Source organism: Oncorhynchus gorbuscha, linkage group LG22, assembly GCF_021184085.1.
Source record: "Oncorhynchus gorbuscha isolate QuinsamMale2020 ecotype Even-year linkage group LG22, OgorEven_v1.0, whole genome shotgun sequence".
Taxonomy (NCBI): Eukaryota; Metazoa; Chordata; class Actinopteri; order Salmoniformes; family Salmonidae; genus Oncorhynchus; species Oncorhynchus gorbuscha.
This window is the reverse complement of record NC_060194.1, coordinates 48,607,305-48,624,265: the sequence shown is the minus strand read 5'-3', so window position 1 is coordinate 48,624,265 and position 16,961 is coordinate 48,607,305. Positions and strand designations below refer to the sequence as shown.

General features: G+C 48.9%; 1 protein-coding gene across 5 annotated transcripts in view; it reads left to right on the top strand.

The window, feature by feature from the left end:
* LOC124010040 (ankyrin repeat domain-containing protein 12-like) overlaps positions 1 to 14,149 on the top strand; it is an 89,721-nt gene extending 75,572 nt beyond the window's left edge. For 3 of the 5 annotated variants that reach the window (XM_046322363.1, XM_046322361.1, XM_046322364.1), the window contains 4 exons: positions 7 to 105; positions 1,319 to 1,495; positions 1,763 to 1,861; positions 10,241 to 14,149. In XM_046322363.1, coding sequence (XP_046178319.1) covers positions 7 to 105; positions 1,319 to 1,495; positions 1,763 to 1,861; positions 10,241 to 10,426 — 561 coding nt within the window. In that variant the 3' untranslated portion in view covers positions 10,427 to 14,149. The remainder of the gene's footprint in view (positions 1 to 6; positions 106 to 1,318; positions 1,496 to 1,762; positions 1,862 to 10,240) is intronic. The other 2 variants (XR_006834350.1, XM_046322362.1) reach the window with 2 other exon arrangements.
* The last annotated feature ends 2,812 nt before the right edge of the window (positions 14,150 to 16,961 follow it).

Here is a 16,961-nt window from a genome sequence, read left to right as displayed (position 1 = left end):
TAACAGATAACTCCCCCTCCGTCTCTACCGGACCAACTGAAGGAGATGTTTAGACAACAGGAAGTTGTTCGTATGAAGCTACGCTTGCAACACAGCATTGAACGGGTATGTGGAGTAATGTAACTCAAAAGCCTCTTCAATCTCCCTTGACAGCTTGATCTACAGTCAGGTCCAAAATTATTGTGTTTCTTGATTTTAAAAACGAGCAAAAAGGACAAAGAAATAACACACATACTGAGCTACACTACATGACCAAAAGTATATGGATGTCAAACTTCTCATTCCAAAATCATGGGTATTAATATGAGGTGGTGGCCCCCCCTTTGCTGCTATAACAGCCTCTACTCTTCTGGGAAGGCTTTCCACTAGATGTTGGAACATTGCTGCTATAACAGCCTCCACTCTTCTGGGAAGGCTTTCCACTAGATGTAGGAACATTGCTGCTATAACAGCCTCCACTCTTCTGGGAAGGCTTTCCACTAGATGTAGGAACATTGCTGCTATAACAGCCTCCACTCTTCTGGGAAGGCTTTCCACTAGATGTTGGAACATTGCTGCTATAACAGCCTCCACTCTTCTGGGAAGGCTTTCCCCTAGATGTTGGAACATTGCTGCTATAACAGCCTCCACTCTTCTGGAAAGGCTTTCCACTAGATGTAGGAACATTGCTGCTATAACAGCCTCCACTCTTCTGGAAAGGCTTTCCACTAGATGTAGGAACATTGCTGCTATAACAGCCTCCACTCTTCTGGGAAGGCTTTCCACTAGATGTAGGAACATTGCTGCTATAACAGCCTCCACTCTTCTGGGAAGGCTTTCCACTAGATGTAGGAACATTGCTGCTATAACAGCCTCTACTCTTCTGGGAAGGCTTTCCACTAGATGTAGGAACATTGCTGCTATAACAGCCTCCACTCTTCTGGGAAGGCTTTCCACTAGATGTAGGAACATTGCTGCTATAACAGCCTCCACTCTTCTGGGAAGGCTTTCCACTAGATGTAGGAACATTGCTGCTATAACAGCCTCCACTCTTCTGGGAAGGCTTTCCACTAGATGTTGGAACATTGCTGCTATAACAGTCTCCACTCTTCTGGGAAGGCTTTTCACTAGATGTAGGAACATGGCTGCTATAACAGCCTCCACTCTTCTGGGAAGGCTTTCCACTAGATGTTGGCTGCTTTTCCTTCACTCTGCTGTCTAACTCATCCCAAACCATCATTCTGTCTCAACTATTAAACCCAACTCATTCATTCCTTATTCTAACTCAAAATGCCCCTTCGTCCTAATGAACTCAACTCCCTCTTTTTTTCTCCTTCAGGAAAAGTTGATTGTTTCCAACGAGCAGGAAGTGTTACGAGTCCACTACCGGGCCGCCAGAACGCTAGCCAATCAGACGCTCCCGTTTAGTGCGTGCACCGTGCTATTGGACGCCGAGGTGTACAACATGCCTCAGGATGCCCAGGCAAGTGGCATGATGTCACGCACTGTAGAATCAGTAAGTTTGGCATCAATCACATTTATTTAGAATTTATAATGTACTGTAGAATGGAGAAGTTGGCCACAATCAACCCATCAAATGTATTTGTAAATTATTTTGACAACAGCAGTTACGTTTCCATTCAATGTCTTTTCTCTTTCATTCAGACAGACTTGCTTGTGTTTTTAGACCATGATGGGGACTGTAACTGTAACTCTAAACGTTCAAACACTGACAGTTCTGAGTAACGTTGTTTACGTTTGTGTGTTTTGTTTTGGTTTCCAGGGTGACCAAGATGGCAAGACGTCGGTGCGGGATCGTTTCAACGCCCGCCAGTTCATGTCCTGGTTACAAGATGTGGACGACAAGTTTGAGAAACTCAAGGTAAGATTTCTCTGAAAAAGAATATCTGTAATTCATTTTTGAGCATGTAGCCAATGGCATGGGTCATTCATCCTCTATAACCATGTAGCCAATGGCATGGGTCATTCATCCTATATAACCATGTAGCCAATGGCATGGGTCATTCATCCTCTATAACCATGTAGCCAATGGCATGGGTCATTCATCCTATATAACCATGTAGCCAATGGCATGGGTCATTCATCCTATATAACCATGTAGCCAATGGCATGGGTCATTCATCCTCTATAACCATGTAGCCAATGGCATGGGTCATTCATCCTATATAACCATGTAGCCAATGGCATGGGTCATTCATCCTATATAACCATGTAGCCAATGGCATGGGTCATTCATCCTATATAACCATGTAGCCAATGGCATGGGTCATTCATCCTATATAACCATGTAGCCAATGGCATGGGTCATTCATCCTCTATAACCATGTAGCCAATGGCATGGGTCATTCATCCTATATAACCATGTAGCCAATGGCATGGGTCATTCATCCTATATAACCATGTAGCCAATGGCATGGGTCATTCATCCTCTATAACCATGTAGCCAATGGCATGGGTCATTCATCCTATATAACCATGTAGCCAATGGCATGGGTCATTCATCCTCTATAACCATGTAGCCAATGGCATGGGTCATTCATCCTATATAACCATGTAGCCAATGGCATGGGTCATTCATCCTATATAACCATGTAGCCAATGGCATGGGTCATTCATCCTATATAACCATGTAGCCAATGGCATGGGTCATTCATCCTATATAACCATGTAGCCAATGGCATGGATCATTCATCCTATATAACCATGTAGCCAATGGCATGGATCATTCATCCTATATAACCATGTAGCCAATGGCATGGGTCATTCATCCTATATAACCATGTAGCCAATGGCATGGGTCATTCATCCTATATAACCATGTAGCCAATGGCATGGGTCATTCATCCTATATAACCATGTAGCCAATGGCATGGGTCATTCATCCTATATAACCATGTAGCCAATGGCATGGGTCATTCATCCTATATAACCATGTAGCCAATGGCATGGGTCATTCATCCTATATAACCATGTAGCCAATGGCATGGGTCATTCATCCTATATAACCATGTAGCCAATGGCATGGGTCATTCATCCTATATAACCATGTAGCCAATGGCATGGGTCATTCATCCTATATAACCATGTAGCCAATGGCATGGGTCATTCATCCTCTATAACCATGTAGCCAATGGCATGGGTCATTCATCCTATATAACCATGTAGCCAATGGCATGGGTCATTCATCCTATATAACCATGTAGCCAATGGCATGGGTCATTCATCCTATATAACCATGTAGCCAATGGCATGGGTCATTCATCCTATATAACCATGTAGCCAATGGCATGGGTCATTCATCCTATATAACCATGTAGCCAATGGCATGGGTCATTCATCCTATATAACCATGTAGCCAATGGCATGGGTCATTCATCCTATATAACCATGTAGCCAATGGCATGGGTCATTCATCCTATATAACCATGTAGCCAATGGCATGGGTCATTCATCCTATATAACCATGTAGCCAATGGCATGGGTCATTCATCCTCTATAACCATGTAGCCAATGGCATGGGTCATTCATCCTATATAACCATGTAGCCAATGGCATGGGTCATTCATCCTATATAACCATGTAGCCAATGGCATGGGTCATTCATCCTCTATAACCATGTAGCCAATGGCATGGGTCATTCATCCTATATAACCATGTAGCCAATGGCATGGGTCATTCATCCTATATAACCATGTAGCCAATGGCATGGGTCATTCATCCTATATAACCATGTAGCCAATGGCATGGGTCATTCATCCTATATAACCATGTAGCCAATGGCATGGGTCATTCATCCTATATAACCATGTAGCCAATGGCATGGGTCATTCATCCTATATAACCATGTAGCCAATGGCATGGGTCATTCATCCTCTATAACCATGTAGCCAATGGCATGGGTCATTCATCCTATATAACCACATGAGTTTTAAGATGATTTGATCCATCAAAATTTCAGAAACAACCTCAAATTTCAAATGTATTCCTTTAGAGTCACACATATCCAGTGTCATCCAATTGTTTAATATTTTATGTATTCTCTGTCTCTCTCTGCTGTCGCTCTCTCTGCTGTCTCTCTCTCTCTGTCTCTCTCTCTGCTGTCTCTCTGCTGTCTCTCTCTGCTGTCTCTCTGCTGTCTCTCTCTGCTGTCTCTCTCTGCTGTCTCTCTCTCTGCTGTCTCTCTCTGCTGTCTCTCTCTGCTGTCTCTCTCTCTGCTGTCTCTCTCTGCTGTCTCTCTCTGCTGTCTCTCTCTGCTGTCTCTCTCTCTGCTGTCTCTCTCTCTGTCTCTCTCTGCTGTCTCTCTCTGCTGTCTCTCTCTGCTGTCTCTCTCTCTGCTGTCTCTCTCTCTGCTGTCTCTCTCTCTGCTGTCTCTCTCTCTGTCTCTCTCTCTCTCTCTGCTGTCTCTCTCTGCTGTCTCTCTCTGCTGTCTCTCTCTCTGCTGTCTCTCTCTCTGTCTCTCTCTCTCTCTCTGCTGTCTCTCTCTGCTGTCTCTCTCTCTCTCTCTGCTCTCGCTCTGCTGTCTCTCTCTGTCTCTCTCTCTCTCTCTCTGCTGTCTCTCTCTGCTGTCTCTCTCTCTCTGTCGCTCTCTCTCTCGCTGTCGCTCTCTCTCTCGCTGTCGCTCTCTCTCTCGCTGTCGCTCTCTCTCTCGCTGTCGCTCTCGCTGTCGCTCTCTCTCTGCTGTCTCTCTCTGCTGTCTCTCTCTCTGCTGTCTCTCTCTCTGTCTCTCTCTCTCTCTGCTGTCTCTCTCTGCTGTCTCTCTCTCTGCTGTCTCTCTCTCTGTCTCTCTCTGCTGTCTCTCTCTGCTGTCTCTCTCTGCTGTCTCTCTCTCTCTCTGCTGTCTCTCTCTGCTGTCTCTCTCTCTGCTGTCTCTCTCTCTGTCTCTCTCTCTGTCTCTCTCTGCTGTCTCTCTCTGCTGTCTCTCTCTCTGCTGTCTCTCTCTCTGCTGTCTCTCTCTCTGCTGTCTCTCTCTCTGCTGTCTCTCTCTCTGTCTCTCTCTCGCTCTCTGCTGTCTCTCTCTGCTGTCTCTCTCTGCTGTCTCTCTCTGCTGTCTCTCTCTCTGCTGTCTCTCTCTCTGTCTCTCTCTCTCTCTCTCTGCTGTCTCTCTCTGCTGTCTCTCTCTCTCTCTCTGCTCTCGCTCTGCTGTCTCTCTCTGTCTCTCTCTCTCTCTCTCTGCTGTCTCTCTCTGCTGTCTCTCTCTCTCTGTCGCTCTCTCTCTCGCTGTCGCTCTCTCTCTCGCTGTCGCTCTCTCTCTCGCTGTCGCTCTCTCTCTCGCTGTCGCTCTCTCTCTCGCTGTCGCTCTCTCTCTCGCTGTCGCTCTCTCTCTCGCTGTCGCTCTCGCTGTCGCTCTCTCTCTCGCTGTCGCTCTCGCTGTCGCTCTCTCTCTGCTGTCGCTCTCTCTCTGCTGTCGCTCTCTCTGCTGTCGCTCTCTCTCTGCTGTCGCTCTCTCTCTGCTGTCGCTCTCTCTCTGCTGTCGCTCTCTCTCTGCTGTCGCTCTCTCTCTGCTGTCGCTCTCTCTGCTGTCTCTCTCTCTCTGCTGTCGCTCTCTCTCTGCTGTCTCTCTCTCTCTGCTGTCTCTCTCTCTCTGCTGTCGCTCTCTCTCTGCTGTCGCTCTCTCTCTGCTGTCTCTCTCTCTCTGCTGTCTCTCTCTCTCTGCTGTCTCTCTCTCTCTGCTGTCTCTCTCTCTCTGCTGTCTCTCTCTCTCTGCTGTCTCTCTCTCTCTCTCTCTGCTGTCGCTCTCTCTCTCTGCTGTCGCTCTCTCTCTCTGCTGTCTCTCTCTCTGCTGTCTCTCTCTCTGCTGTCTCTCTCTCTCTGCTGTCTCTCTCTCTCTGCTGTCTCTCTCTCTCTGCTGTCTCTCTCTCTCTGCTGTCTCTCTCTCTCTCTCTCTGCTGTCTCTCTCTGCTGTCTCTCGCTGTCTCTCTCTGCTGTCTCTCTCTGCTGTCTCTCGCTGTCTCTCTCTCTATCGCTGTCGCTCTCTGCTGTCTCTCGCTGTCTCTCTCTCTATCGCTGTCGCTCTCTGCTGTCTCTCGCTGTCTCTCTCTCTATCGCTGTCGCTCTCTCGCTCTCTATTGCTGTCGCTCTCTCTCGCTGTCGGTCGCGCTCGCTGTCGCTCTCTATCGCTGTCGCTCTCTATCGCTGTCGCTCTCTATCGCTGTCGCTCTCTATCGCTGTCGCTCTCTATCGCTCTCTCTCTCGCTCTCTCGCTCTCTCTCTCGCTCTCTCTCGCTCTCTCTCTCGCTGTCTCTCGCTCTCTCTCTCGCTGTCTCTCGCTCTCTCTCTCGCTGTCTCTCGCTCTCTGTCTCGCTGTCTCTCGCTCTCTCTCTCGCTCTCTCTCTCGCTCTCTCTCTCGCTGTCTCTCGCTCTCTCTCTCGCTGTCTCTCGCTCTCTCTCTCGCTGTCTCTCGCTCTCTCTCTCGCTGTCTCTCGCTCTCTCTCGCTGTCTCTCGCTCTCTCTCTCGCTGTCTCTCGCTCTCTCTCGCTGTCTCTCGCTCTCTCTCTCGCTGTCTCTCGCTCTCTCTCTCGCTGTCTCTCGCTCTCTCTCTCGCTGTCTCTCGCTCTCTCTCTCGCTGTCTCTCTCTCGCTGTCTCTCTCTCTCGCTGTCTCTCGCTCTCTCTCTCGCTGTCTCTCGCTCTCTCTCTCGCTGTCTCTCGCTCTCTCTCTCGCTGTCTCTCGCTCTCTCTCTCGCTGTCTCTCGCTCTCTCTCTCGCTGTCTCTCGCTCTCTCTCTCGCTGTCTCTCGCTCTCTCTCTCGCTGTCTCTCGCTCTCTCTCTCGCTGTCTCTCGCTCTCTCTCTCGCTGTCTCTCGCTCTCTCTCTCGCTGTCTCTCGCTCTCTCTCTCGCTGTCTCTCGCTCTCTCTCTCGCTGTCTCTCGCTCTCTCTCTCGCTGTCTCTCGCTCTCTCTCTCGCTGTCTCTCGCTCTCTCTCTCGCTGTCTCTCGCTCTCTCTCTCGCTGTCTCTCGCTCTCTCTCTCGCTGTCTCTCGCTCTCTCTCTCGCTGTCTCTCGCTCTCTCTCTCGCTGTCTCTCGCTCTCTCTCTCGCTGTCTCTCGCTCTCTCTCTCTCTCGCTGTCTCTCGCTCTCTCTCTCGCTGTCTCTCGCTCTCTCTCTCGCTGTCTCTCGCTCTCTCTCTCGCTGTCTCTCGCTCTCTCTCTCGCTGTCTCTCGCTGTCTCTCGCTCTCTCTCTCTCTCGCTGTCTCTCGCTCTCTCTCTCGCTGTCTCTCGCTCTCTCTCTCGCTGTCTCTCGCTCTCTCTCTCGCTGTCTCTCGCTCTCTCTCTCGCTGTCTCTCGCTCTCTCTCTCGCTGTCTCTCGCTCTCTCTCTCGCTGTCTCTCGCTCTCTCTCGCTGTCTCGCTGTCTCTCGTCTCTCTCTCTCTCGCTGTCTCTCGCTCTCTCTCTCGCTGTCTCTCGCTCTCTCTCTCGCTGTCTCTCGCTCTCTCTCTCGCTGTCTCTCGCTCTCTCTCTCGCTGTCTCTCGCTCTCTCTCTCGCTGTCTCTCGCTCTCTCTCTCGCTGTCTCTCGCTCTCTCTCTCGCTGTCTCTCGCTCTCTCTCTCGCTGTCTCTCGCTCTCTCTCTCGCTGTCTCTCGCTCTCTCTCTCGCTGTCTCTCGCTCTCTCTCTCGCTGTCTCTCGCTCTCTCTCTCGCTGTCTCTCGCTCTCTCTCTCGCTGTCTCTCGCTCTCTCTCTCGCTGTCTCTCGCTCTCTCTCGCTGTCTCTCGCTCTCTCTCTCGCTGTCTCTCGCTCTCTCTCTGTCTCTCGCTCTCTCTCTCGCTGTCTCTCGCTCTCTCTCTCGCTGTCTCTCGCTCTCTCTCTCGCTGTCTCTCGCTCTCTCTCTCGCTGACTCTCGCTCTCTCTCTCGCTCTCTCTGTTTCTCTCTCTCTCTCTCTCTCTGCTGTCGCTCTCCCTCTCTCTCTGTTGTCTCTCTCTCTCTCTGCTGTCGCTCTCTCTCTCTCTGCTGTCGCTCTCTCTCTCTCTGCTATCGCTCTCTATCGCTGTCGCTCTCTCTCGCTCTCTCTCGCTCTCTATCGCTGTCGCTCTCGCTCTCTATCGCTCTCTATCGCTGTCGCTCTCGCTCTCTATCGCTGTCGCTCTCGCTCTCTATCGCTGTCGCTGTCGCTCTCTATCGCTGTCGCTCTCTATCGCTGTCGCTCTCTATCGCTGTCGCTCTCTATCGCTGTCGCTCTCTATCGCTGTCGCTCTCTCTCGCTCTCTATCGCTCTCTATCGCTGTCGCTCGCTGTCGATCGCGCTCGCTGTCGCTCTCTATCGCTGTCGCTCTCTATCGCTGTCGCTCTCTCTCGCTCGCTGTCGGTCGCGCTCGCTCTCTCTCGCTCTCTATCGCTGTCGCTCTCTCTCGCTCTCTATCGCTGTCGCTCGCTCTCTATCGCTGTCGCTCTCTCTCTCTCTCTCTCGCTGTCGCTCTCTATCGCTGTCGCTCTCTATCGCTGTCGCTCTCTATCGCTGTCGCTCTCTATCGCTGTCGCTCTCTATCGCTGTCGCTCTCTATCGCTTTCTCTCGCTCTCTCTCTCTCGCTCTCTCTCGCTCTCTCTCTCTCTCGCTGTCTCTCTCTCGCTGTCTCTCTCTCGCTGTCTCTCTCTCGCTGTCTCTCTCTCGCTGTCTCTCTCTCGCTGTCTCTCTCTCGCTGTCTCTCTCTCTCGCTGTCTCTCTCGCTGTCTCTCTCTCGCTGTCTCTCTCTCGCTGTCTCTCTCTCGCTGTCTCTCTCTCGCTGTCTCTCTCTCGCTGTCTCTCTCTCGCTGTCTCTCTCGCTCTCTCTCTCGCTGTCTCTCTCGCTCTCTCTCTCGCTGTCTCTCTCGCTCTGTCTCTCGCTGTCTCTCTCGCTCTGTCTCTCGCTCTGTCTCTCGCGGTCTCTCTCGCGGTCTCTCTCGCTCTGTCTCTCGCTGTCTCTCTCTCTCTCTCTCTCGCTGTCTCTCTCGCTGTCTCTCTCTCTCTGTCTCTCTCTCTCTCTCTCTCTCTCTGCTGTCGCTCTCTCTCTCTCTGCTGTCGCTCTCTCTCTCTCTGCTGTCGCTCTCTCTCTCTCTGCTGTCGCTCTCTCTCTCTCTGTTGTCTCTCTCTCTCTGTTGTCTCTCTCTCTCTCTCTGTTGTCTCTCTCTCTCTCTGCTGTCTCTCTCTCTCTCTGTTGTCTCTCTTTCTGCTGTCGCTCTCTCTCTGTCTCTCTCTCTGTCGCTCTCTCTCTCTGTCTCTCTCTCTGTTGTCTCTCTCTCTCTGCTGTCGCTCTCTCTCTCTCTGCTGTCGCTCTCTCTCTCTCTCTGCTGTCGCTCTCTCTCTCTCTCTCTGCTGTCGCTCTCTCTCTCTCTCTGCTGTCGCGCTCTCTCTCTCTGCTGTCGTGCTCTCTCTCTCTGCTGTCGCGCTCTCTCTCTCTGCTGTCGCGCTCTCTCTCTCTGCTGTCGCGCTCTCTATCGCTGTCGCTCGCTATCGCTGTCGCTCGCTATCGCTGTCGCTCGCTATCGCTGTCGCTCCCTCTCTCTCGCTGTCGGTCGCGCTCGCTCGCTGTCGCTCTCGCGGTCTCTCTCGCTCTCTCTGTCGCTCTCGCTGTCTCGCTTTCTCTCGCTGTCTCTCTCTCTCTCTCGCTCTCTCTCGCTGTCGCTCTCTCTCTCGCTGTCGCTCTCTCTCTCGCTGTCGCTCTCTCTCTCGCTGTCGCTCTCTCTCTCGCTGTCGCTCTCTCTCTCGCTGTCGCTCTCGCTGTCGCTCTCGCTGTCGCTCTCGCTGTCGCTCTCTCTCGCTGTCGCTCTCGCTGTCGCTCTCTCTCGCTGTCGCTCTCTCTCTCGCTGTCGCTCTCTCTCTCGCTGTCGCTCTCTCTCTCGCTGTCGCTCTCTCTCTCGCTGTCGCTCTCGCTGTCGCTCTCGCTGTCGCTCTCGCTGTCGCTCTCTCTCTCGCTGTCGCTCTCTCTCTCGCTGTCGCTCTCTCTCTCGCTGTCTCTCGCTCTCTCTCTCGCTGTCTCTCGCTCTCTCTCTCGCTGTCTCTCGCTCTCTCTCTCGCTGTCTCTCGCTCTCTCTCTCGCTGTCTCTCGCTCTCTCTCTCTGTGTCTCTCTCTGTCTCTCTCTCTCTCTCTCTCTCTCTCTCTCTCTCTCGCTGTGTCTCTCTCTCTCTCTCGCTGTGTCTCTCTCTCTCTCTCTCTCTCTCTCTCTCTCTCGCTGTGTCTCTCTCTCTCTCGCTGTGTCTCTCTCTCTCTCTCGCTGTGTCTCTCTCTCTCTCTCGCTGTGTCTCTCTCTCTCTCGCTGTGTCTCCCCCCCCAGACATGTCTTCTGATGAGACAGCAGCACGAGGCAGCAGCTCTTAATGCTGTCCAGCGTCTCCATTGGCAGCTGAAGCTCCAGGAGCTGGATCCAGTCGTGTACAAGTCCACCTCCATCTTCGAGATACCCGAGTTCTACATCCCACTGGTAGAGGTCAACGATGACTTTGACCTCACGCCCATATGACCCGTGACCTTTAGGATAGGACCGGCAGTCAGGGGACCGATGATTAGGAAGAATCATCTAGTGGCCCATCTACCGGTGATGAGGAGATGGCGGGATGGAAAACGTGAGGCACTTGGAACATGGATATGTGTAGAGAGCACCACTATTGTGTGTTTGAGCAGCACTTCTCGACATGTGGCTATTTTACCACAGACCTCCCTCCTTTCTACACCAAGAGGCCTGGCCTTATCCTCCCTAGTGGCAAACTGACTGCTTGTTCTGTTCTGGACAGGCCTGGAGCTCCACCAAGGCTCGGGGGCCCAGACCATTCACTTACCCCAGGAGCTAGGGCCCGAGGCTGGGTAAAGGTTGGGGCAGCGCCAACTGCTGCTGTCTGCTGAGAAGAGAGCGCGCCAGAGAGAGACCAAGCATGGATACTATTCCCTATATAGGGCACTATGTGAAGTGTATAGAAAATAGGATTCCATTTCTGATGTTTCCTAGGGAGTCGACCATCTCTCTGCCCTCTACACCTCCTGATGTTCTCTATGGAGTCGACCATCTCTCTGCCCTCTACACCTCCTGATGTTCCCTATGGAGTCGACCATCTCTCTGCCCTCTACACCTCCTGATGTTCCCTATGGAGTCGACCATCTCTCTACACCTCCTGATGTTCCCTATGGAGTCGACCATCTCTCTGCACCTCCTGATGTTCTCTATGGAGTCGACCATCTCTCTACACCTCCTGATGTTCCCTATGGAGTCGACCATCTCTCTAAACCTCCTGATGTTCTCTATGGAGTCCACCATCTCTCTACACCTCCTGATGTTCTCTATGGAGTCGACCATCTCTCTGCCCCCTGCACCTCCCTCGTCGAGCAGGGTTACAAAACAACAGGAGAAGAAAAAAAGAAAAAAACATTTAAATTCAGCTTTTGTTTTTAAGTTTATTACATCGTACACAGACTTTGCTTTTTTAACTTATTTTCTACAGACAGATTGTGCATTTGTAAATAACCCATGTAATGATGGTTTGAAACTTGTACAGAAAAAAAATAACTAATAAATATTTTGATTGTAAAACTTTTTTTTTTTACTTTTTTTTTAGAAGTTTTCGTCTGTTTTTAATGGACCGAAAGTTTTATTTTTTAAATTTTTATTGAGTCCGTGTGCTCTTTCTCTCTGTCAAGGTCCTTGTGGTTGTTACTGTTGTTGAAATCAATGTTGTTGGCGTAACTCTTTGAGAATGTCGGGGTCAGATTCTGTTGTTCCTTTTGGTTCTATCATGTTTGTTTTTGTTTTTATTCTATTTTATGCTGTTGCCGTTTGTAGTTCTTATTTCCTGATCCCAGAAGAAGCTCTACCGTGGACTGTTGTGATGGAGGTTTAACTGAAGTCACTCAGCTCTTTCCCTTTTTGTTTTGTTCTGTCCTTTCAACAAAGTTTGTCTGAAACGGGACCCTGTTCCCTATATAGTGCGCTACTTTAGACCCCAAACGGGACCCTGTTCCCTATATAGTGCGCTACTTTAGACCCCAAACGGGACCCTGTTCCCTATATAGTGCGCTACTTTAGACCCCAAACGGGACCCTATTCTCTATATAGTGCGCTACTTTTGACGCCAAATGGGACCCTATTCCCTATATAGTGCGCTACTTTAGACCAGGGCCCTATGCAGGCTCTTGTCAAAAAGTATTGCAGACCTGCCAACCTGCGTGCAGTTTGCGTAACTTAGTCAAAGTACTCTGCTATGAAAAACAACCTTATAAATACATTTGAACAGGCTTCTAGTTTGCAGAATGAGTTTTTTTTAGGTAGTTAGCTCCTTCGCTAAGGGGTCACTACGGCGAAGGTAGTTAGCTCCTTCGCTAAGGGGTCACTACGGCAAAGGTAGTTAGCTCCTTCGCTAAGGGTCACTACGGCGAAGGTAGTTAGCTCCTTCGCTAAGGGTCACTACGGCGAAGGTAGTTAGCTCCTTCGCTAAGGGGTCACTACGGCGAATGTAGTTAGCTCCTTCGCTAAGGGGTCACTACGGCGAATGTAGTTAGCTCCTTCGCTAAGGGGTCACTACGGCGAATGTAGTTAGCTCCTTCGCTAAGGGGTCACTACGGCGAATGTAGTTAGCTCCTTCGCTCTAAGGGGTCACTACGGCGAAGGTAGTTAGCTCCTTCGCTAAGGGGTCACAACGGCGAATGTAGTTAGCTCCTTCGCTCTAAGGGGTCACTACGGCGAAGGTAGTTAGCTCCTTCGCTAAGGGGTCACTACGGCGAAGGTAGTTAGCTCCTTCGCTAAGGGGTCACTACGGCGAAGGTAGTTAGCTCCTTCGCTAAGGGGTCACTACGGCGAATGTAGTTAGCTACAGCATTTAGACAACTAAGCGAGATCACTTTCTTGCCTGCACATTTTGATTTCCGTCGTGGTAGTAAGTCGGCATTAACGAGAAAAGGGAACCGTGTTGCTGAAGTTCAGTGCGCGTCGCAGTGTGGATGGAAACAGACATGGCAGAGAGCTGCTGTTTCCCGTTGATAACTTTCTATGAAGGAAGGTATGTCAGACTGTTAAACATTAGCATCCAGTAACCCCTTAGCGAAGGAGCTAACTACTCAGACTGTTAAACATTAGCATCCAGTAACCCCTTAGCGAAGGAGCTAACTACTCAGACTGTTAAACATTAGCATCCAGTGACCCCTTAGCGAAGGAGCTAACTACTCAGACTGTTAAACATTAGCATCCAGTAACCCCTTAGCGAAGGAGCTAACTACTCAGACTGTTAAACATTAGCATCCAGTAACCCCTTAGCGAAGGAGCTAACTACTCAGACTGTTAAACATTAGCATCCAGTAACCCCTTAGCGAAGGAGCTAACTACTCAGACTGTTAAACATTAGCATCCAGTAACCCCTTAGCGAAGGAGCTAACTACTCAGACTGTTAAACATTAGCATCCAGTAACCCCTTAGCGAAGGAGCTAACTACTCAGACTGTTAAACATTAGCATCCAGTAACCCCTTAGCGAAGGAGCTAACTACTCAGACTGTTAAACATTAGCATCCAGTAACCCCTTAGCGAAGGAGCTAACTACTCAGACTGTTAAACATTAGCATCCAGTAACCCCTTAGCGAAGGAGCTAACTACTCAGACTGTTAAACATTAGCATCCAGTAACCCCTTAGCGAAGGAGCTAACTACTCAGACTGTTAAACATTAGCATCCAGTAACCCCTTAGCGAAGGAGCTAACTACTCAGACTGTTAAACATTAGCATCCAGTAACCCCTTAGCGAAGGAGCTAACTACTCAGACTGTTAAACATTAGCATCCAGTAACCCCTTAGCGAAGGAGCTAACTACTCAGACTGTTAAACATTAGCATCCAGTAACCCCTTAGCGAAGGAGCTAACTACTCAGACTGTTAAACATTAGCATCCAGTAACCCCTTAGCGAAGGAGCTAACTACTCAGACTGTTAAACATTAGCATCCAGTAACCCCTTAGCGAAGGAGCTAACTACTCAGACTGTTAAACATTAGCATCCAGTAACCCCTTAGCGAAGGAGCTAACTACTCAGACTGTTAAACATTAGCATCCAGTAACCCCTTAGCGAAGGAGCTAACTACTCAGACTGTTAAACATTAGCATCCAGTAACCCCTTAGCGAAGGAGCTAACTACTCAGACTGTTAAACATTAGCATCCAGTAACCCCTTAGCGAAGGAGCTAACTACTCAGACTGTTAAACATTAGCATCCAGTGACCCATTTACATTTACATTTACATTTAAGTCATTTAGCAGACCCCTTAGCGAAGGAGCTAACTACTCAGACTGTTAAACATTAGCATCCAGTAACCCCTTAGCGAAGGAGCTAACTACTCAGACTGTTAAACATTAGCAGGCATTATGTTAACGACTACATTGCATCCAGTAATTTCATTATTCTGAATTTTCTCCACAAACAACAAAATGAAGAAGCCAGTTTACATTTGACTGACTATGGACATAAAAACAGTTATTTGTTAGAATAGTCATTACTGGGGTGGCGCAGTGTAAATGGTCTAAGGCTTCTGGGTTCAAATCCAGACTGTCGCTGCCGGTTGTGACCAGGAGACCCATGGAGCGGCGCACAATTGGCCCAGTGTCGTCCGGGTTAGGGGAGGGGTTTGGCCGGGCGGGGATGTCCGTGTCCCATCGCGCTCTAGCGACTCCTCTGGCAGACCGGGCGCAGTGCACATTGACGCGGTGGCCAGGTGTACGGTGTTTCCTCCGACACATTGGTGCGGTTTGGCTTCCGGGTTGGGTGGGCATTATGTCAAGAAGCAGTGCGGCTTAGTTGGTTTGTGTTTCGGAGGACGCACGGCTCTCGACCTTCGCCTCTCCCGAGTCTGTACGGGAGTTGCAGGGATGAGACTAACTACCAATTGGATACCATGAAATTGGGGAAAAGAAGAAAATTAGATTTACAAATAAAATAATAGTCATTACCCCTAAATTGAACCTAGAAAAATGTGTTACTGAGACCACCACAATTTAAATTAAGAGCAAACACAAGACTTCTTGTTTGATTATAATTTAAGACCAGGTTTCGGGAGATGACAGTTACAGGTTTTTCAAAAATGCTCCAATTTCCTGAGGGGGAAGTTGACTGACCCCCACCACCACCCCAACCGTAGTCCTACATCAGTCCCACCTTGTCAGAAAGCCCTGATTTGTACATTTTTAAATGTATTTCTAGTTAGCTAGTGAAAGAAAACAGCTAATTACCAAGTAACCCATAGCTGGCTATAGCCTACAATTCCTCTTGAGGCATTTTACATCATTATTAGGCTAAAATCGGATTTGTTAGGCCTATGATTTGAGCAGTCTGGGTGCCGTTGGGGTCTAGAGTGTCGCCACAGCGCTGAAGTGGTACTCATTTAAAAAATATTAAAATATTCCAAGTTGTAGTGAACTATGCGCGGGCCCTGGTCTAAACTAATATAGGGACTAGGGTACTGTTTCGGACACGTCACTGTACAGTTCCTCAACCTCCTGTGTGTTGTTCTTTTTAGGTGGTGTCTCGCACACGTTAAAAGAATACCCATTTTGTTGTGGCAAAAATTCTTCTATAGAAATAGGAGATTAGAGAGAGAAAAAAAAAAGCTAAACTTTTACAGTTTCGATGTGAGATCACAACAGAAAAACTATTTTTTCAACATATTGCCTTTTGAACGATCGTTCTAAAAAATGTCTATTTTAATATTTTACTCGTTACATGACATGTACATATTTGTAATATATAATTGAATAAATTTTATTGGCTGTAAATCCAAATAATGTCTTGCTGGTTTTTTTTTTGTGTCTCAACCTTTTTCTAGTGTCGTATTGCCAAACCGTTGCGATATAGCGTTTTATTAATTGCTGCACTTTCATCTACAAATACTTATACCACCGCAGGCAGTTTACCCTTTAATGGATTCTTCCAGGTTAATTCTGAAATCCATCTGTGTAACACGAGACATTGTGAAAACCTTCACAATGCTGCACCTCACATGGTCAATTCTCTATTAGATACATACAGAGGTACCATTCTTATCTTCATATCGCCAAAACATCATCATCCCTCGAACTTCAAGCAAAGACTGGGGGTCAGCCTGATGAACCAAGCTACTCAGTAATCTCCATGGAGACTGGGGGTCAGCCTGATGAACCAAGCTACTCAGTCATCTCCATGGAGACTGGGCGTCAGCCTGATGAACCAAGCTACTCAGTAATCTCCTCCATGGAGACTGGGGGTCAGCCTGATGAACCAAACTACCCAGTAATCTCCTCCATGGAGACTGGGGGTCAGCCTGATGAACCAAACTACTCAGTAATCTCCATGGAGACTGGGGGTCAGCCTGATGAACCAAGCTACTCAGTAATCTCCATGGAGACTGGGGGTCAGCCTGATGAACCAAGCTACTCAGTAATCTCCATGGAGACTGGGGGTCAGCCTGATGAACCAAGCTACTCAGTCATCTCCATGGAGACTGGGCGTCAGCCTGATGAACCAAGCTACTAAGTCATCTCCATGGAGACTGGGGGTCAGCCTGATGAACCAAGCTACTCAGTAATCTCCATGGAGACTGGGGGTCAGCCTGATGAACCAAACTACCCAATATTCCCCTCCATCTAGCCTGATTTACACACTCCCACACACACACATAATCAAACAGTTTTTTTTTCTTGTATACTAATGTACAATTTTATAATGAATATGATTTGTTAAACTGATTGAACAAATGTTTTATATTTGTGTACAACTATATGTGGTGTGATTGTCATATCAACCCTTTAGGTCTTCCAACCTGCAACACTGTTTTAAGACATATCTGTGCTGTTTTGTCTTTCGCTTCTTTTGCGACTAAATAAACCCTCAAATCTCCGTGCAATAAACGCTAGTGGGCGTGGCGTTTGGCCGCAGCGATGTTGATGAGTCGTCCGGCTGGTGTTTCATGTGTTCAGCGAAGGAGTGTTTATTCTTTTGAGCAAAATTTCTGCCGATGGCAGAACTGTGTCTCTCCAGTAGGTGGCGACAAATCATTCCAC